General features: G+C 43.7%; 1 protein-coding gene across 18 annotated transcripts in view; it reads right to left on the bottom strand.

Annotated features, from left to right (window-relative positions):
• Positions 1-22,174, bottom strand: part of mbnl2 (muscleblind-like splicing regulator 2) — a 60,068-nt gene that overhangs the window by 11,522 nt on the left and 26,372 nt on the right. For 13 of the 18 annotated variants that reach the window (XM_078165568.1, XM_033615575.2, XM_033615570.2 and 10 more), the window contains exons 3-5: positions 7,957-8,121; positions 6,650-6,853; positions 2,969-3,229 (exon numbers count right to left, since the gene is read on the bottom strand). In XM_078165568.1, coding sequence (XP_078021694.1) covers positions 2,969-3,229; positions 6,650-6,853; positions 7,957-8,121 — 630 coding nt within the window. The remainder of the gene's footprint in view (positions 1-2,968; positions 3,230-6,649; positions 6,854-7,956; positions 8,122-22,174) is intronic. The other 5 variants (XM_078165569.1, XM_078165566.1, XM_033615568.2 and 2 more) reach the window with 1 other exon arrangement.

Here is a 22,174-nt window from a genome sequence, read left to right as displayed (position 1 = left end):
AATTAGCAGGCAGCGAGCACATGATGGCAGTGGGCCAATGGGATTCAAGCGTATTAACATACAGGTAACAGCAAGCAGAGGTGCGTCATGGGGGACAGCATTGCATTGTGGATAGGTGAGAAGGAAAAAAACAAAAACAAAAATAATCTGAATGCAAGTATACCACATACAAAACAATAGGCATGCACATAAACAAAAAACTGTTTTGTTTACTTTAAAGGAAACATTGCTACTTTTTGAATTAGTACAAAAAGCAAAAAAAAAGCATCTACATTAACCTTTGGTTAAAAAAAGCAAGAGTCTATGATGTATTTCAAAACTACTGGGAAAGCATTTAGTAACGTCAGCTACTTGTCAACAAGTAAATCAACTTTTTTGTTTAATATCTACGCAAGAAGAAAATGCAGTAAACACAACTGAGGCTAGAAATACTGGCACTTGGTGTGAGATCTGAACACAGGTTCTCTACAGATTTCAGAGAAGTGCTACACACAGTAATTACAGTGCTCCTGGAAGTTGTTTTGGGCCTAAAACACCCACGGCAGATTGGGATGTGAGTGGTCAAAGCCCCTCGAATTACTGAACTCTGCCCTCACAGCTGCCCGCAAGAGCTGGGAAAAACACTATGACTTGCAAGAGGCTGTTGAAACGCTGTCACCCGCGTGGCAGCGACAATAAGTAGTCCTCACAATCCTAGAAGTCGTTTAGCGATAACATCCTGTCTTTGTACGGGTGTCATCTCACGTCTAGCGCTCGACATAAGTGACAAACCCTCAAACTACATCGTGTGGCTTGTTAGTGCGATCAATGGGGAGGTGGCGTGTGAGTTAAAGTTAAATCACAGAATGTGGAGCTCTGTTTATTCCTACATTCCTCCTACATACAAATATGTGTTTACAGATCTTTTAATTTATTATAAATGTCACGCTGAGAGGGGAAGAAAAAAAAATGACATGGATGTGATGAGCACAGCACTTAAAGGGGGTCCATGCACAAGCCTCTTGCTTCATGTATGTGGATTTCCTACTGGCGTGTGACAATATGTGTCCCTATTAGAGAGCGACAAGCTGATGCGCCGTAGCGTTAATCACCGTGGTTAGTTCAAATGGAAGATGGTCTATTAAAGTGATATGAAAAGCAAAGATGACTGCATTCGCCTGGCAATGAGGGAGGAGATTACAGCGTGGCAAGCAGCACATAATGTGGCACAGTAAAACAACATAATCTCAGTAATAGGATTGTCTTACTGTAACTGTATCTGTTCGTGTGTAACCTTATCTACAGTAGACTGTTTGCTAGATTTAAAAAAAAAACAACAACAACAACAAAAAAAAAACTTGAGTTATGGGTAATGATATTAGCTATTTGCAGCAGTGCAGCAAAACAGGTTTTATGGGTCTCTGCTTCAATAAAAGTGCTTCAGCTTAGGCTAAGGGCTACAAGAAAATTGGATTAAAGGTGCTGACTAAACAAGTCATTGTCCTAAAGTTAACCCTGCTCACCTCTACCGCAGCTTCAACTGCTGTAAATTGGGAATTGGGCCATAAAGTTGATAAATGAAGAACACAGGTTCTTGTCTGATGAAGCTTTGTGTACCTGAAGGGGAAGCTGAAGTACTCAGTGTGTTTCAGGGTCAACATCAGGTCTCAGGCTCTTTTTTTATTCATGCATGCGTCAATCCCTTGCCGGTTCCCCTGCTACGAAATGCACAAAACTAACCTGCGCCCGCAGTCGACTTCACGCTGTGGACGTGTGCAGGAAGGACAAAGAGAGCAAGCAGCGATGGAGCCAGCCAATGAGAGAGAGGTGTGTGCGATGCGTAAAAGCATGCCCATGCCATGGAGGAGGAGAGAGTCAGTCAGCACACTGGCGCAGGACAAGGTGTGCAGGAGTGCAGCAGCCAAAAAGACCATTCAAAAAGAAGCCACTCAGCTCAGGAGCCTGGGGGAGGGTGGGGCACAGCCAAAGACACACTGCCAAACCCTTCCCGCTGTCTGTGTGTCTGCATTTCCATCTGTCTGTCGTCAGCCTGTTGGGGGATTTTTCCGACTAAAGGCAGAGGAGGGTTAACCCCCCACCCGCGAGGCTACATCCTCGTCCATCCCCGATTCAATTTACACTGATTTGCAGAGAGCCGCACTTATCATTGAGAGCAGGAGGGGGGGAGGTGGGATGGAAGGGGGGGGTGAACCAGCACATTGTCTCTGTATGAACCAAGGGCATTGGAAAATAAAAGCGGACTGCGGTGAGATAATAACAGATTGTTCTTGCGGCATTATACCGGTGCATTTAGGTCTCGCTAAACCCTGTTTATTGTATACAACGGCCTCACTTTGGGATGACTATTGTACACCGGAGTCCACTAGAATCAGCCAGCAGAGGTGGGTGTGTTTTTATACAGCAATAAAGCAGCGCTCCACATTTTATGTTACCGTGGGTGTCATCATCATCATCATCATCATCATCGGCAGCACGTGTTTACATAGAAGCCGTGATGATATGATTGTGATCAGTGGGCCTACAGTACGTGTGCTCAAGAGGGATGGACAGAAACTAACAAAGCACTTGTTGTCAGGCTGGGTTCGATCAGCTGATGGTTACAGTGTGTATTCCTGGATCTCCGCTTTACACAATCTGTGCTTTGTGTTAAAACAGGCAGCTTATATGACTTGCTATTTTACGTGTGAATAATACTGTATGTACCTGCTCTTCCACAACTATAAAAGCTCCAATAATAACTTGTTTGTGCCCTATAAAGCCTCCCTGGGTGCTACAATGAAAGCTCTTGTTAGAAAGTTCAGGGTAAACTGTGTATAGGCGCCATAAAATACTTTTATTGTCCCGTGCAGACCTTACAAGCTCTATATGTTCTCGAAATTGTGAGATTTGTTTTGCTACTACAAGGACAACTGTGTGTGTGTCTGTAGGCACAGGGTACAATAGGCAGGCTGTGGTGCCGCGCTCTCACCATGGCTGCAGCTGTGGCGGCGGCTTGCGCAGCCACAGCCGTCTGGTTGGCCTGGTGTTGGGCGGCCTTAATCTTGGCCTGCAGGTGGGCCGGGGGGTGGAAGTACTTGCACTTCTCGCGGGAGCAGCGGCTCTTGATGTAGTCCATGCAGACGGTGACCGTGTTGTCGCTGGTGTCGATCATGGGGCTGTCGCTCGGGTGGGCAAAGCGGCAGTCGGTCTCGCCGCGGGCGCAGTTGCCCCGCTGGAACTCGCGGCACACCTGGGAGCAGGAGAGGCAGGCGGACACACGCACACAGATGTGGACAGACAGAGCGATGTATGCAAAAAGAGAGAGCACAGAAATACACACAGACACACTGTGAATATCTGAGCGTCCAGAAAACGTCAGGAAACAATAACACAACAGAAACATCTTAATAATCATCGGCTGCGTTCAACTCTATTTGTATTTCCTGTCATCCTCTGACTGCAGCGCATGATCAACCACCCAGAACAGTAGCTCAAGCAGCCATCAACATCCTAATGACATTAGATTTTTTTTTTTTTTAAGTATTTGACATTTTGGTGTGTGACTCTTTTTGAAAATGAGAATCCTGATACATATCTTTGTACAAAATAACAAAAATCATGCTAACTTCGACGGAAGCAGACTAAACAATGCTCCCAAGTTGGGCTAAATAGTGACAATAGTTTCCATGGGTACCAACATGTCTCTGCTTTACAAACATGCTCACTTTATGCTGGTCCCAGGCTGTTGGGGCAACAAATGTGCCATTTCTCTCATGCAGTACAAATGTGTTAACATCACCTACTGTATTTGAATATTTCTGCATACTGGGTCCCTAGACAGGCTTGGAGTTGCATAAATTTGGATATGACTGGAAAGCTGTGACTCTTGTAGACTCAGTAAGCTTACAGCCACCAACTGGAGACTGGGGTCCGTCTGTTGGTCAATTGGTTGGTTGTTATGCTAGGTTGAACAATCGCTGGTGTCACTTTATGTGTCCACCAAAGCGTTTCTTTCCCCAGCTGAAAAATGCCAGCTGTTGCTCAGCGCTTGTGTCTGTCCTCTGTGACGGTTGGTCTATTCTGTGCTTGTCCCGCCCCTTCTCAACTGTGATTGGCTGGCTGGTGACAGTGTCGGATTTTATCACTGTGGATTAATTTTAGTAGGTTTTACAAAAAGACTGTAAAGCTTATGAAAAGGATGCGATCACACCGGAGTCCTTGCTGGAGCAGAACAATGACTAAAGCAAGGTTTATGCTTCTGCGTACCTACGACGCAGAGGGCTTTGCAACAGCACTGCATCCCTCTGCAACTTACGCAGAGATGTGACGTGTGCCTCCAAAAAATTGTAACCACGCGTCGAGGAAACGCAGACCGCAAGAGCTATGATTGGTCCTTCAAACTACATCATGTCCGGCATTTTGCAAGGTGTCACTTCCTGCTGCAGTACCACAACATTGCCATTTTCAAAAGTCTCCATTGTGATCGGTTGGATCAAGTTGAAGAGCATTTGGTGCGGAAATGACCAATGAATGAGCAACGACCATAGGCGTCACAGAGTCTAGGTAGGTATATAAAAGAACACCGCGCCCCCAAGCGCTTTGGCGGGGAATTGCATAGCGACATAGACCAACAGGACACAGAACTATGATAGGCACACAGCAACTGCGGAGCAACTGCATGCACGTTGCATCGAGTGTACGCAGAAGCATAAAGAAACTTTAACGTTAGCTGGATAATGGATTAAAAATAATAAGTCAATCGTTTGGACGAAAAGATGGTGGAAATTCAGTTGCCGAACATTTTCTTTAGTTGACTACAGCCCTACTAAAGACCTCGAGCATTCAGACGATGGATGGCTTACATAGGTATATTGACAACAGGGGGGTTTGTCAGCAGTTTCCATTTTTTCCACGTAAAAGTCCAGTTCTTCAAGAAATCTCCAAATATCAAAAGTTTTTGATGCCAAATCACAGCATGTATTTTTCAGTGGTGTTCCTCAGGGTCTTGGTGTCTTAATGTGTGTCAGGATTTCTGACCATTTTTGTAAGTTCTCAGGTGGTCACAAACAACTTATGAGACATATCTGAGCATGAGTCCTGCAACGATTAGTCAACTAATCGATGACTAATCGACTATTAAAATAATCGGTGACTACTTTAGTAGTCAACTAATCGGTTTGAGTCATTTTTCATAGAGAAGGACTATAAAAGTGCCCCAAAATACTTTTATTGCAGCTTCTTACGTTCAAATACTGGCAGCTTTACACACTCTCCCATGACGGTGAACTTAAACCCTTTGGGGTGAGTACGAAACAAGACATTAGACGACATAATGTTGGGGTTTGGGAGAGACAGGCCGACATTTTTCAACATTTGAACACATTTTTCGATAAAATGATTAGTCGACTAATGGAAGAAATAATTGACAGATTAGTCGACAATGAAAATAAACGTTAGTTGCAGCCCTATTGCGCATGAGAATGGCCATCATATTCTTCCATCACGATATTCTAAGCCTCTATACACTCTAAACTTCTAAAATTTGAATTGGCACCTAATCAAAGCACAATGTTCATTACATATTTATGACTAGAAAAACTTGACACAGTGCTGAGCAGCAGCTAAAATGAATCTTCCAGACGATGTATACCACTGATATCTCCCTCTAAAGATCCCCTGCCCCCCCTGGAAAAGACAGAAATGGGTGTAAGGTATCACTGAACCAGGCGTCTGTTCAGAGGTCTGAGCATAATCGCATGTGGATCTGCTTTTGACCAACACACACTAACACGTGTGCACACACATGCTGCTCGTGTGTAGGAGTGTATACATGTCTCGCAGGGACACTGTTTCATTAGAGCCAACTTCATTCAGTTGCTAAGTGATAGCACTCCCGCAGAAAAACACATACAGCCACACACCTACGCATCACCTTCAGGTCTTGGGGAGATTGTTTATCTTTAAAAATGGAGTGGAGAAAAAAAACTCTCCTCAATCACCAATCTATTCTCATTCAGCGCTGTTTGCCAGGGGGCAGATGGAGATTATGAAGTTGTCGTAATTGTCCCGGTCTAACTGTGTCTGTCTGGCAGGTACCAGTGAGCGATTTCCAATTTAAATTACTGTAATCTTACACCTTTTTTTTTTCTCCACATCTAGTTTCTTAAATTATTTCTTAAAGGGATAACACAATCAGATGTTCCTTAACTCGTGCTCAAGGATAACGCAGGGGTAAAGAACCATCTGATAGTGTTGTTCAGATGAAAAGATACATCTCATGTGCCTTTCAGCCCTTGAGCTCAAATCTTAGAAATAAATACCGCAGCTACACAAAACTTCTTTTACTTTTTACAAGCCTGAATTGCTTATTTGGAGTTTATTCAAAAGGCGACTTCAAAATCTCTTTATTCAGATCATTAATTAGTTGCTTATGAAACAGATTGCTGAAAATGTGCTGATCCTTTTGAATCTAGGACAATTTATACGAGTATCTGCATTCAGAAAGTTCATTTAAAGGTTAAAGATGTGCATATGTGTGTGTTTTAGTTGTTGCTATGCCAACTATTGTGGTAACCAGGGAGACAGATAGTATTTTATAGTGTTTTTTTGTATGTAGAAAGTCATTATGTCACACGTGTATGCTTTTGTTGCGTGTGATCGTGCGGGTCACCTCCAGCTTGTCGGTACGCAGCAGTTTCTGGTTGGAGGAGGAACCGGCGGTGACGGAGACAGGCGGGCTGCCGGGGACGATGACAGGCGAGCTGGGCAGGATGTCTGTGGGCACCAGGCCCATGCTGTGGGACATGGGAGTCAGGTAGGGGGTGTAGCTCAGACCCGCGCTGGAGCCCAGGCCCTGGCTGACCGGGAACGTCTGCTGCAGATGGAGAGAAAGTCGTCAGTGTTGTCATGACTGCTCGTTAAGATCTCCTGCCTGTTTTTATTGTCTTGTTCCGGCTATTTTTGTGTTCTTAATTAGTCGGGGACGAGATGTAAAATGATGGATGTAGGGAGGGATGGCGTTAAGTGGAGGGTAACACTACACTAGAGACAAACGAACAGAGGGCACAGCTGTGTGAGTGCTGGGTGAGACAGACAGGTAGAGAGGGGGAGCCATGGGAACAGAGAGGAATAGGTTTCAGAGAGATCGTAGCGAGGGTAGAAACAAGAGAAGAAGGTTTTTTTTTTAACCTCTATGTATCCCGGGAAGATTTTTGCTGATCAAGCGTGTTCTTTTTCAGCAACACCCAGCCTTACGTTGATGCAGTTAAAACACGCTCACACCTGGCAGCTGCCCAGCGCAACCACAGTCTACCGCTGACTGCAGAGCAGAGAGGAGCTGGGAGAGGTTTGTGCTTTGCTCAAGGCCGTCTCAATAATTACTGTGAGGACAAATACATGATCTTTTAGCCTGAAATATAATCTGAAAATCTAGGCGTTGGTACTTGTGTTACTTGTGGTACTTAGCTCATGCTGACAGGACAGATGTTTTACTTTCTTTCACCTCATTTATCAACGCTTTCCTCACGCTAAACCATCAGTTCAATGCTTGCCCGGTTAGCCGGAGCTAACACAGCAGCAGGGGTCACACAAGACACCGAGCCACTAAACGGCCCCAATAAACTCACACAGACACCGACACAGCTCGACTCTTGTCATTAGGTAGGTAACGTTAGCCGTGTGATGCTAACAGTTAGCCCTGTCACTGGGTGCGTGTGGCTGGGTGGCTGAGCTGCCAAAAAAAGTATGTCAACACTCCACTCCATTTACATTATGGCCATTGGATGAGGTACCTGTATCACTTTAAATGACACCCTGCCCTAATGCCAAGCCCATGACACTTAAAGAAAATTTCCATGTTTTAACAGGAACAAATCCAGTGTTTTTTTTTACAGCATAGCACAACAACAGAGTTGCTATTTTCACAGTGAGTCACACCGCACTGATTCATTTCCCACAGCAGCAGAGGCCAGGACTAACCACAGGTTGCATGGTGGTGCCAGGGATCATGAACTGCATCTGTTGAGCCAACATGGCGGCCGCTGTCTTCTGCTGGATCAGGTTATTTCGCCCGTTGATCTCCAGCTGGGTCTTCAGGTGAGCGGGCGGGTGGAGGTATTTGCAGTTCTCTCGCGTGCAGCGGCCCTGAGCGGGAAAAACAAAGAGGATACAAAAGAGACGGGGAGGGAGAGAGAGAGAGAGAGAGAGAGAGAGAGAAAAACAAGGTCATTAACAATCTGAAAACTTCAAGTCTCTGATCAACTGAGTGAAAGGCAGCCATCTTTTGATTATAAACCTAATGAAGAACAGGTTGTGTGTGCGCCTGAGGACGTGGCAGATTTGCGGGCATTGATTTTGACACAGACTGGAAAACACTGAGTGCTTGAAGGCAGCATAAATATTCATACTTGGAAAGTGTGAAACATATAAAATCATAAGAGCCACGCATTGAGGAATGTTTGTGGTTATCCGGCGGGGGTAGCAGGTAGCTCTTGGCGCTGAGGAGAAAAATTGTCCTGGAAGATGATTAACAGATTCTGACTTATTAACTCTCACAGGTCTCGGTCCTGCCTGCACCTTGGACACAGTGACTCGCCAGTGTTCGGTGCAGACATGGAGATGTGGAAAGGTGGACAAAGGCGAGGGCTCATGTTCTGATTCTCACCATCATGACTAAATCTCTGTGGCTCTCTGATGGACAGGTCATCCAGGATCCTCTGTGGAAATGCAAATGCAGGTCTGGTGGGGTCGGACTTACAGAGACCCTGGTGGATGAAGGCAATTACACTGTCAACCCAGAGGCTAATGGCAAACACAATAATCCAATATTGATCCTCGTTGCAGTGCTTATTGCGAGGAGAGTGGGAGGAAGAGAGGAGAGAGGTCAGGAGGGAGCGACACAGTGAAGGGGAGATGACAGTAGTTGGAAAAGAGTCTGTGGGGAAGATGGAAAGTAAAGGTGAGGAGAGGAGCGGTGAAAAAGACGTGGGCCGAGTGAAGTGATATAAATTAGCACAGAGGGGAAAGGCAAGATAACAGTGAAGGGCCAAGAAGACAAAAGGAGAGGACACGACGTGGTGGATTTGAAGGAGAGCAGAGGGAGGTGAAGCTAAATTAGAAGCAAGAGGACGTCCGAAAAACCCCTTTACTTCCTGAAATGACAGAGACACAGTGGCCTGATTAGCAAGGCCATCCCAGACAGCTCTGTCCACGCAGTGATGAGCTCTGTCTAATTACTCAAGTGCTGTACTCAAACAGCAATTTAGGTTCTGAGTCAAACGTACAAAACGACAACAAGTCACCACACAATATCCTGACGTGACTCACTTATCAAACTCATTCGTAGATTATTGAATCAGAACCAAAGACGGTGAAGCTGCATTTAGCTAACATGATGCCTCTGAGCGATGATGTGCAATGTGCTTTGGCTCTTCTGCTATCATAACAGGAAGAGCACAGGTGGAATAAATAACAATAATATCGACTGCATTAAATGTAGATGTGGCACTTCAGGGTCCTGGTATTGCTCATGCTGTTTGAGCTGCATGATTTATTGGGAAACAGAGCCACCGCTAATGATACTGATTATACCTGTATTCTCTTTCCTACAACATAGTAATATATCTAATGTGAGAATAGTCTGAACTGTGAAGACGGTTGTGTTTTATTTTCCTCTTTAATTGTGGAATAAGGGAACGAGGCTGATGACACACTGTAATTCAAGCTCTAGCTAACGTTAGCTAGACAAATGTGAACTTTGAGCCGAAGCCGATAGTCTTAGGCTCCGGTTAGCAGAGGCTAAACTATGAGCAACATTTTCTCTCCATCTCTGTAACACTTTTATCGATACAGTCCAAAAATTCGCATACATTTGCATGTCTTGAGGCCTCAAAACGGCCGTCCACAAACCAATGGGTGACGTCCGGGTGGCTACGTCCATTATTTTTACAGTCTATGGCCGATATTGACAAATGTTTTATTCTTTTAATTCCCAGACTTTCTTTTAGACTGTCTTTGATTTGTCCGTCTTCTTTTTTCGGGTTGCTTTGCAGTGTGGGCGGTTGTTGCCAATGCTGGAATAGCAACTTTCTCTGTGGGATTCTTCAACATTGAATCAGGCTTTCACATCGGCATTTGTGGAACCGCCAATGGGAACACCTGCTCTCTGAAATGAGCTGTGATTGCAAGTCCCGTCACTGGCTAGATTTTTTTTATTGGATTTTTTGCTGATATCCAACATGCCAATATGTAACAACTAACATGGAACGGTTTGACATTTTGGGAAATTCCAGGCCCCGAAGAAGTGCACCGAGCTTTGAAGCCAATTTCATAGTGGCGAAACAGTGGCACTGCAATTTCTGGGGTTCGTAACATGATTGACTTTAATTGGGAAAGAGAGGATGCATTTTTTTTAGTGTCATAACCCCCATGAAATGACTTATTTCAATATCAGAATTGAATCCATTCAATCTGATAACATTTGAAAAGACTAGAAGAGCCACAAGATTAAATCACTGTATTCCCATTTAAGTTAGTGGAGTGCGAAATCGGAAGTAAGCGGCTCGGGCGGTGGACATGTCTAGAGCGTTTGCTCTATGGGCCCAATGTTGCGGAGGCAGTGCCAATCATCCAGGTAATTTCATACCGTGGAAATAGAAATCTTGGTTCCATGCGCCACTGAGCAACTTTCATAGAAATTAACAGAGCCCTGCCTCCCACACTGTATCCAGGTCTCTGAATACAGTGGTTCTCAACAGGTCCAGATTTCTCCTTAGTCATTAGTTCAAGGTCCACACTAGGATGCACGATATTGGATTTTTTTTTGCCAATATCAAATATGCCGATATAACAACTCATTTGACTGACAACCGTCTCTTCTGTAGTGGCATTAACATCATATTATGTTCTTATCATGACGGCCCACCAGCAGATGGAGACATGAAATACAATACTTTTCAGTTTATGTGATATTCATTCATTGTGCAAATTAAGAAAAAGCACGTTGGCCGATTCTGATAGCTCGATATCGATATCAGCCGATGCCGACGATGTACCGATATTCCCATGCATCCCTACTAAAAACAGATCCAAGAGGAAGTGTAGAAATCTAGTGTTCTTTCTTTAAGTACAATATAGTTTACGGTTATTGTGGAATTTTTGCCAAATGTTGCAGTCCAGCAAAACCTGGTCCTTGGTCACCACAGTCATGCTACTTCTATTTCTTCATATTTGCTTTTATTATATGTGAATATGTTTCGAAAGCACATAAAGTCAGTATAGGCAGCAAAGCCTGAGCTCTGAAATCTATAAAATAATACATTATTCTTTTTCTTACACTATTCTTAGTAAAGCACGTATCTGGAACACTTCCCGTGGGCTGGGATGCAAATGAATAAAGGCATGATATGCATTATTTCTGTTAACACAAAGGCTTGAAAGCCCTGAGTGTCACTCACAGTGCTACAGGGATTTAAAGTAGCTCCTGAACCTGTTTAAGTCTATATAGCCACAGTGAGAGCTTTGTTTTTCTGCGTTAGGTGGGCAGACAAACAGAGAGAACTTTTAATCAAGCCTGGCTCCCAGTGTAAATAACCAATAATCTTCAAGTCTCATCAAAGCAAAAACTAATAAAACCTGGCTATTCTTTTCTTCCTGACAGATATTAAAGACACCCTACAGAGCATCAAACATACTATTGGCACTGTTACAATTATTTTCTTTCAACTGATTTGAAGCTGCCACAAAGCGGACACTATAGGTGTCTGTGTAATTTTTATTTTCACATTAATAAACACAAAGATATGAATTAAGGTGTTGTGCCTGTGATACACATACGCCGGCAGCACAAGTGTCAGATAGCAGGTTTGACATTCACAGAGACACCCTGGAGCAGCTCTGTATCCATGAGAGTCACGTGTGAGATGGAGCTGGCCTCCACACCCTGACGTTAGAGCTGCAGCGAGCCACTGATCCCCTCCCCCCAGGCACCCAAGGGTTCACATGCACAAAATCACACCTGCCCACACGTATGCATACTAAAATCACACAATCACAACAAGCACCGCCTACACACACTGGCAAAAATATGCATCGATAAACACACTGCTACACACAGACACACGCACACTTCTGTTACGCCCTGCCCAGACCAGAGGAATAATGTTAGCACTGAACCCCGCAACCAAAAACCCCAGACGTGTCAAAACTAATTGGAGCCTTATGCACCGCCACAGACGCTTGCAAAAGTGTATGTGTGTCTTGTGTATCTGCATCCACGAGAGAGAATGCGTAGGCAGGTGTAAGAGTGCATGTGTGTTTGCAGGAGAAACTGCGTGGGCGGGTGTGACTGTGTGTGTGTGAGGGAGCTGGTGCTGAAGCTGAGCTCTGGATGGCATCCCAAACTGAGTCTGCAGGGAAGCACAGCATCGCCACCGCGCCCTACAGAGATCACAGACATAGACGGACACAAATAGATGCATGCACACGACACACTCAAACACACACGCCGCCACAGACCCTCACCACGCACTTTGTCACTTATGTGGATGCAGAGTGAAGCCATTAACTCCCCTTTTGCTCGATATTCAGTTCATCTATACCCTGTGAGTGACACTTGCTTTTGGCAATTGCTCATCGTTATTCGCCGTTTAAAGTGATGAGGTAAATAGCAGTGAAGCTACTTGGGAGAGTGTTTCATAACGCACAGGCGCTGTCGCACTAAGTGCAAGCCTTGGACTCGTAAAACCTCCCCCTTTCATTCTGTCAAACTTTGTTTGAGAGCCTTTTCTCGCTGATGTATTCATGATCTACCACAGCATTGTGCCAGGTCTTTGCATAAATTAGGTTTGATTTGTCTTCGGTATTCCTTTTTGTCTAGTTTGGAGGTTAAAGAGGCAAATAAATTAAGCACCTTCACTGGGGCTGTCACGGTAATGGATTTCCAACACTTCAAAAAACGGTGAGAAATTCAGCGCGGAATTCAATTATTTCAACACTCATTATTTGCAGTCAATTGAATTATCTGAAAAGTTCACACACAGTATGTGTGCACTGATGAGGAACTACATCCATCTCCACCCATATCCACAACTCTGTTTCAAGCAGGAATGAAGAGAGGCTGCTGAGTGTTTTGTTTGTTGTAGTGTCATATCTAACTGCCAGACATTAAAGTTAGTATTGATACATTCGGATGTACTTATCTATCCATAACACTGTGGCCTGGAGGAGATAAGTTACTGTGAAAATAAGTTAATGAGTCAAAGGTTAGTGGATGTTCAGTTCAGTTCATGTTACAGCAACACGGGGCCTGCATTGGTTGGGATAACTGGAATGAATGGTCGCCATCTTCATGCATGTTATTGACATACTACGCTCATTTTCAGGTTTATACTTGCATTTGAAGTTTCTGCTTTAATGTTCAAAAAACACTTTATTTTCCTCATACTGTCTGTGCTGAGAAGGCTTTATTTTAGTGCCTGTCTATTTAAGTCCCCCTCCTGAAAAAGTCCAGCCTGCCAGTGGACAGCGTTTCCAGGTTTACGAATTATGGCGTCTCTGCACCGTCATTACAGCCAGGGAGTACAGCGGCACTTTGTACCATGAAATATCACCAATAAAAGCTTCTAAACGCACCTGGACACAACTGTTCAGCAGGAATATGTTCCAAAAATTTGCATCAACAATCGAAAGACAACACGTTTCCCTGATAACAGCACGTAGCTACATGTAGCAGTGTATTTGAAGCCGAATAATGACTGTAATGGAGAATAGATGCACTTTCTAATCTGAGAGATAACCAATAAAAGCTTCCAAACACAAGCAGACATGTTCAAGCAGTAATCTGATCTGCAGTCAGAGAGAAATAAACAACATCAGTGACAAAAGTTACGTGCTTCCGTGATGTTAGCAACTAGCTACATGTAGCAGTGTACGTACAGCCAGGGAATGACTGTAATGGAGAATAGAGGCACTTTCTACTGTGAAAAATAACCAATAAAAGCTTCTAAACACAATTGCTCAGCAGGAATATGTTCCAAAATCAGTCCGAAATTTGCATCAACAAGCAAAAGATAACATGTTTCCCTGATGACAGCACGTAGCTACATGTAGCAGTGTATTTGAAGCCGAATAATGACTGTAATGGAGAATAGATGCACTTTCTAATCTGAGAGATAACCAATAAAAGCTTCCAAACACAAGCAGACATGTTCAAGCAGTAATCTGATCTGCAGTCAGAGAGAAATAAACAACATCAGCGACAAAAGTTACGTGCTTCCGTGATGTTAGCAACTAGCTACATGTAGCAGTGTACGTACAGCCAGGGAATGACTGTAATGGAGAATAGAGGCACTTTCTACTGTGAAAAATAACCAATAAAAGCTTCTAAACACAATTGCTCAGCAGGAATATGTTCCAAAATCAGTCCGAAATTTGCATCAACAAGCAAAAGATAACATGTTTCCCTGATGACAGCACGTAGCTACATGTAGCAGTGTATTTGCAGCCGAGGAATGACTGTAATGGAGAATAGTGTCGTTTTCTAATGTGAAAAATCACCAATAAAAGTTTCCAAACACAAGTAGACACGTTCAAGCAGTAATCTGATCCAAAGTCATGGAGAAATTAACAACAGCAACAAAGATTACATGCTTGCTTGATGTTAGCAACTAGCTATATGTAGCAGTGTACTTGCAGCCAGGGAATGATTGTTATGGAGCGTTGCGGCACTTTCTACTGTGAAAAATCACCAATAAAAGCTTCTAACTCCACCAGACATGTTTCGGCAGATATAGGATCCAACTTCAGGGAGGAATTTGTAACAATGGGAACTTCCTGATGTTAGCATGTAGCTTCATTTTGCTGCGGTAGCACATCTGGAGCAGATGACCATATGAAGAAATCCAGCAAACTATGACGTCATACCGCAACCAGAGTAGAAAAAACTGTCGGAAACAGAGTGTTTAGAACATTAGGACACCTCAGGTTTTTGCTCACGGGGATTACTTGAGTATAGGTTTACCTCATAATTTGAAACTTTGGCCACATTTAAAACAAACATTCTTCATTGCAACATTATATAAAGACACAAAATACGGAAAAGCATAATAGTTGTTGCTGCAACAATAATCTTGTCTCCAGTCTTGAGTTTGGCCTTTCGCCTGGCTGGCTGCTTTTTAGACTCAGCACTATGTCAATGTGAACACAACCTTACCTTTAACATGCAGTGTCTTTTACTAGCTGAGGCTCCTAGAAGTCTCAGTACCTGATAGTGAAGAGGATATGGATTTGCTACAAATATGGTTTAAAGGACATAAAAATGGCTGATATCCCTTGGGGGTGTTAAACATTACAGAAAAGGAGGGGATCAGTTAATGTAGAAGAATTTCAGCTGCGTTCAGACTGGAGATATGAGGTCAGGTAGTCCAATTCGATACTCCTGGCTAATCCCGTCCCTGAAAAGACATCCTAACATTCACAGCTGTCATCATGTAACAATGCTGATAAAAACGCACACCCCCGCACACATATTATGGCGCATTCATTAAACCCAGGGAGGTGTTAATTTATTGGTACTGTGCACAGCAGTTAAAAAGCTTTCACCCACGTCACGTCTCTCTGATTAGCTCCAAGTAAGGGTGAAAATCTAACATCTGCTTTATGGCAGAAGTAATTCTTGCTTTAATAAAACATGGTAAGGCCAACAGCAGAAACTGCGTAGTGATGGCTTTACATGGCAATTACAGTACATTTGTGTGTGCGATTAATACTAATGATCATCAATGAGGAGCCCAGGCTGCAGTTTGAGATAATGTTTCCTGCCATGCTTGAGGATTCAAAGCACATGAGATGAGGTAAGCTTTTTCGAAAAGGCAGCGCTGCATCACATATAAAAAAAGAAGAGTGCCCACGGTGTAAGCAGAGAGGTGGTCCACAGATGCAACGATGACAGTGCTAAAAAACAGCGCGAGTGTCTGATGATGACAATGCTGTGGCATCATCTGGTTTCAGACCTTTATCTTTCGGAGAGGGTGGCAGACACACGCAAACACACAAACACCCACACAGAAAGACACACACTGTGCCTTCTGTCGAAGCCACCCACTCAGAGCAGAAATCCATTCATCACGGGCATTGCCTCCGAGCAGCCGTCTATGAAAAGGATCTTTGAAAGCACCAAGGCACCTCTGTGATTCACGCACCAGCCGCCGGTGTGTAGCCATAGCTACACAGTGAAATTATACCTTTCAGCAGGGTCGCTCACATGGCAACTCTCATTGTAGGCTGCACCGTTGCCCCCGTGTGTATGAAATGCTATGATCCATGCTTTGGGATACAGTAATAGCTGCTTTGATGCAGATTGGATAATTATCTGCTTCCATTGCAGTGAAAAACGGACAAGCAATGATGGACGGATCAAAGATAAATTATTGGTTGTTTTCACTTGCGATAGATTCTCTGTCCAAGAGACATTACTGCTGGCACGTCCTTCAATCCCCAGCCCTTGCCAAAGAGACACTGCTTATTGTTTGCCAAGTTTCCATATAGTAGTAATATCAATTAAAATGGGTTTCTTAATAGGAATAATCCAGGGGGGAAGGGGATAAAGGCAGCTCATTTCATAAACAGATTAGGATTACACTCACTTCACCCATTGAGGCTCTTTCAATTGTCTTTAGTTCTTGTAATTAGGACCCCTTAATTACTTCTGGAAATTATTCTGGCAGGAAACATATTTCTATCTTTAAAACAGGCGTCAATGTTGCAAAGAGACTATTTGGTACTTTTAATAGACAGCACACTGTATTTGAAATGATCCATCATTAAACTGACATCTGGCTCTTGTACAGGTCCCTTTTCCCTTTAAACCTGTAGCCAAAATGCTTCCATACCTGAGATTTCAAACCAGAGTGATTGTGTCCATCTGCAGTTGTATATGCTAATCTTTTGTGGGATATTAATGCCAGCGTTGTGTCCAATGATTGCATAGTGTAATATTTCAACGTACATAGTAAGAAATTACTACATGCTAACAAATAGTAAATGGTTCGCAGCCTTGTTGTTTCAAAAAGTTAACTGCAATTATTATTAAACATTTGAAATCACCTGACAGTCTCCTGTCTGTATGGGAGTAGCAAAATAAGGGGGATGCAGCGTGTTTAGCTGCTCTTGTTTCTCTATTACTGGTGATCGCTGCTCTGCTATGTTAACGTTCATCTTTGGATGACGGCATAAAAAGTATTCACTTCACTTCACATTCATCTCGCCAATGTAATTATTTAGGCACTGAATTAAAACAAGCTTGCAACCGCTGACTTTTGTGAGGATGAGTTAAAAGTTAACTCTAGCGTGTCCGTGCTGTAGGTACGGGTGCTTATCTCATATCTCAATCAACATCATATTATTGTTAAACATTTAGAAAACTGATTTGACATTTGTGATTCAATGCCGAATCGTCCACGTCCGCATCACGATGTTTCCAAGAATCGATTATTTTTCCTCTAATGTAGGATATAAGATTCATTCTGTTGCTTTGATGCTTTAAACGTAGGTCAGCGAAGGCACTGGGACAAATTTGATTGGGGCTCCATTCATTTGGCAGTGTGCACTCAAATTTTGAGCATTGTTTTTGATTCTCTTGAAGTTGCACCACCTCTGATCTGCCAATCAAATCAATGAGCACTGCTCTAGTCTGCCATGCCTGCGACCAGCCGACCACACCAAGGCGGGTGGTCGTGTCGTCGAACAAGAACGCCTTTCACTGCTGGAAATGCAACAACATTTTCCTTCTGAAATATGAACAGGGCTCTAACATTACTGTACAGAGTGAAGCTTGTCATCAAAACACTCAGTGTCAAATATGAGGAAACGACTACAGGTAAGTTAATGTAACCACAATCAGTCACATAGGACAAGTAATCAATCTTTCGATGAAGTAATCTTCCCAACAATGGATAAGACCATATGCTAAAATGGTTGACCCAACACTTTTCATAATGGATTAAAAGCTGTAGTATTTTATCAAGTAAAAAAGGATGATTTCTGTGTCCAGTTTGCTGCTTTTCTCTGTTTTGTATCACTGTTAATTGAAAACCTTTGCATTTTGGCTGTTGGTCAGATAAAACAAGCAATTTGAAGACTTGTCTGTTTTCTGACCTATGCACACCAAACAATGGATGGATTAATCAAAGAAAGCAACCGGCAGATTACTCTTTACCGAAAATGTTTGCCACTTGTTTCCCTAAACTGTTTATCCTTGTTGTCATGCGTGGCACCAAAAACAAGGAAAATTAATTTTCCTCAGTATCCCGCTGATCACGCTCCAAATCAGACATGGGCACACAATGTTCAGTTGACAGACCTTTAGCAAAGAGAGAGAGCCAGACAGAAATCAAGACAAACTTTTGCCACAGTAAACACACTGGCATGAGAACACAAAACACACACAAAAAAACCCCAATCCATCCAAACACAGTGACAGAGTGCTGAGGAGGGTACAACATTTCTCCTGCCCAAAAACAACATAACTATCGTGCTGCAGCGCTCCGACTATGGCAACTGAGCAGACAGAAAAACACTCGGGCAAACATTCATCTTCGGACCATATAGATTTTGAACTGCCTGTGACCCACTTCCTTTTGCTCGCCTCTAATAATGTTTTCAATGTCTGTCTTTCTGCCAGCAGACGACATAAGAATTAATGCGTTCATAATGTTAACCAGACACAAACGAACAAGGAGTGTCTCCCATGAGTCAGCTGTACCTTGTGAGAGTCTGATTCAGGGCTGACACTGCTGTGATATTTCCCTTAAAGGAAGAAAATTCTGACAGAGGGGGAAATCAAAAGCATTTTTACTCCTATGATAAATACCACGGCAATCACACAACACATTCAAACAACAGCCATTATTAAACTACATACAGTCCCTCATGGAACTGGTCGTGAGTCTGAGAAACATAATTAGCGCCCCAGAATATAACACGTTTGCAGGAAACACTGGCCCAAATGGTCCATTTATAACTGGCATTAGCATCCCCTGACTGGGCTTAACGCTGCCATCTTCGTCAGTGGCAGCAACCCTTTCTCCGACCCCCCACCTCCTTCATCAGCCCGGCTGAATGGTCAGAGTGATGACTGTTGTGTGTCTGTGGGTGGCACAGACACAGAGGGCCAGTCTTCCACCCCCTCGGCAGAATAGCGCTTCAGTTGTGGGCCCCTCCGTTCACCACTGTAACATTTGCATTTTGCCCTCAATGGGCGCTCTATCCTCTGGGCCTGCTGGAGACAGAGAGTGGCTGCCTATAGGCTGCGGCCGACAGAGGAGCTGTAAATGTCCTCGTAAAGGCGACGTTAGGTTACATCCCTGTGGCTCCAGTCGCCCTTAATAGGGAAGCGAGTGTCCCAAGACGGATATACTCGAAATGAGCTGCATCAACACTTCAAACCTAGAAAAAATATTGATGAATGACGTAGTCTTGGGAATTTGGGATGTGCGTGTGCATGCGTTTCTCCGTTTAGCCTCCTTGTTTCAGAGGAGCTGGGTAGGCTTTACATATCCGAGCCTCTGTGATGCTAGCTCAGGACTTGGTGACATGATCAATGGCAGTATGACTGGCAGTATTGGCAAGACAGCAATCCAGAAAGACCAATCAGGGAGGATCATGGGGAAAACAGGTTAGAAATTGTACGGTCAGCACAAGACAAGCAGTGGCTGAATGCATCGGAGGCAGTGGCACCCCAGAGGTCAGAAAAATGAAGCAGGACACTGAAAAGACACACATCTCCCAAGGAGACAGACTTACAGTAAAATACCCACATAGGGAGCTTGTTTACAGTAATTTGATTGGTATATTTTTGGATGGTTATACCCTGCAGAGAAACTGTAGCAAAGTCTCCTCTCCGTTGATCCGATTGTCCTTCTCAGTGTGAGAGGAGGAGGGCCGCTGTGAGAAACTGACACTAATTTTTCTGACATGAAGCCTGTGATATGTGTAATCCCCTTAGAGCATAGCCGAAGAACCTGTTGTATCCCCGCTGACCAGAGAAGGCAGGGGGGTGGACAGGCGCTCACTCGCTCTCCTTGTCTCTCAATGTTTCCTTGTATCTCTTTCTTTTCTTTCTCCCTCAACGCCTCGTTCGCACAGCACAGCATTTACATCCCGCCTTTAATGCTATGTCATTTGCATTGTTGAGAAATATGCATGGCTAACGCTCATCCTTTTGGCTTTGAGTTTTGTTTACAGATATGCATATTTGTGGCTATAAATATCCAAATAAGAGCATTTCTTGGCTTGCAACAACTGCTGGAACTGATCCTGGAATGATCGGTTCCAGGAAGTTATGCCTCGCTGCCACATTTAGAAGATGAAACATGTAAGTTGGCTTTTCCATTTTTGACCGTGTCCCCTCTCTTTGCTTTCTCTCTGTTGGTCTTCTTCTAGGGCATCAATGAAAAAAGGAATTGTTCTTCTTGTTTATAATGTCTTGCTTTCTGTCCAGTTTGTTTCGCAAGAGTCTCTTTACCCAGGGCACTAAACTCTGGTTATGGGTCAGCTATAGCAGGTCACAAGGAGACCACGTTTGTGAAAGCCCCCAGCTATAAGACACCAACAGGACAGGCACTACAGTGCTCAGACCCAGTGATCCTAGCACCCGGTAAAGCAGCGAGGCGCTGGATGCACATGGACAGTGCTTCCCTTCATCCTCAAACACAGAGAATGCTCCCTCTTAAGGATCCTGTTTTGTTTTTGGGCTCTAATGGATCCGTTTGGACTAATGGATCTGTTTGAAGCAGTGAGGCTCTAGGACACCAGGAAACACTGAAAATCCATTATGAAATGATAGCCAAAGGCTTTTTGCTTACATCTGGGCTGGTAATGGAGAACATGAATCAATGGTGAACAGTGGGTAAGGCCGGCTGTTCTCATGCACTGTTCGTACATTTTCTACAAGCAGCAAAACTCGGCTGTGATCACCTGAACACTGTGCTAACTAGGGTTGCAACAGCGTAAGATTTTCACGGTGTGATAACCATCAAAGAAAATATTGCTGTTTTAGGGTATCACGGTATAAAAACTTGAAACCATTTGTCGATGGAAGTATGTTTAAAAACTCCCCTTAGAATATAACTAAAATAAATGAGATTCAACGTCCAGTTGCATTTTTTTCCAGTATCGTAGATAAGCAAATGTGAATGGTATGACAACCGTCTACTTATATATCATGGTATACCTTCGAACTGGTATATCGCTGCAACCCTAACGCTGATGGGAGTGAGCTGTAGGGATGCACTGAAATGAAAAACGCTTGGCCGAATACCGAGTACCGAATACCGAACGCCGTTGTTTAGTTTTTCATTAGTTTTTGCAGATGAACCCCCTCCAGATTAGTGTTGTCACGGTACCAAAATTGGGACCCATGGTACGATACCAGTGAAAGTATCACGGTTCTGAGTAGTATCACGATACCGCAGCGAAAATGAGGCAGATGTGCCTTTTGTCATTTATAAAAAGATAAATCACTTTTCTATAATACATCAATGATATTTCAATGGAATAAATTACTTACTGACTTATTCATACTTCAAAAACAGCATCAATAAGTGATTAACATAGCGGGGATCGAAATAAAATAAATAAATAAAATAAAAATCAAGCAAAATCAACCAGCCACCCTCCTCCCCTGACAAGTAAAGAACAGTCCCTTAAGTGCGGTGAGATTTGTGGACCGTTACCTGCCACAAAGAGAGAAATGTGAACGGCTCGTTTCTCCTCTGACACGTCACATACCTGTGTGATGCCACGGCTCAGCTGTTCAGGTACTTTTGGGCAGTCGTAACACCAAGAAGAGGAAATTATTGGACCTGGAGCCGGGCTTCTCCGTCGCCGGTAAGCCGTTATCTTGCGCCGTGGAGCACTATGGCCGCCGTATTTGACAGGAATACATTCCTGTCTGTGTCTTTGACCCCTGTTCAACCCACAACCGGCAGGATTCGCCTTTTGTTTCTGCTGCTGGTTGAAATCTGAAGTCACACAACGTGCTCCTGAATGATTTCTTTTGCTCGCACAAAAATATTTTTAGTCGCAAATGCAAGTAAAATGCTCGCACCGCAGAGCTCTGTGGAGCTGTCATGCTGTTTGATTGCATCATCAAAATATGCCGCTATTATTTGGCCTTGTTTTTCACTTATTCCACCGAATA

Source organism: Epinephelus lanceolatus, chromosome 24 (genome assembly GCF_041903045.1).
Source record: "Epinephelus lanceolatus isolate andai-2023 chromosome 24, ASM4190304v1, whole genome shotgun sequence".
NCBI classification, from domain to species: domain Eukaryota; kingdom Metazoa; phylum Chordata; class Actinopteri; order Perciformes; family Serranidae; genus Epinephelus; species Epinephelus lanceolatus.
The sequence above is the reverse complement of the archived record's forward strand: the minus strand, read 5'-3'. Positions and strand labels throughout refer to the sequence as shown.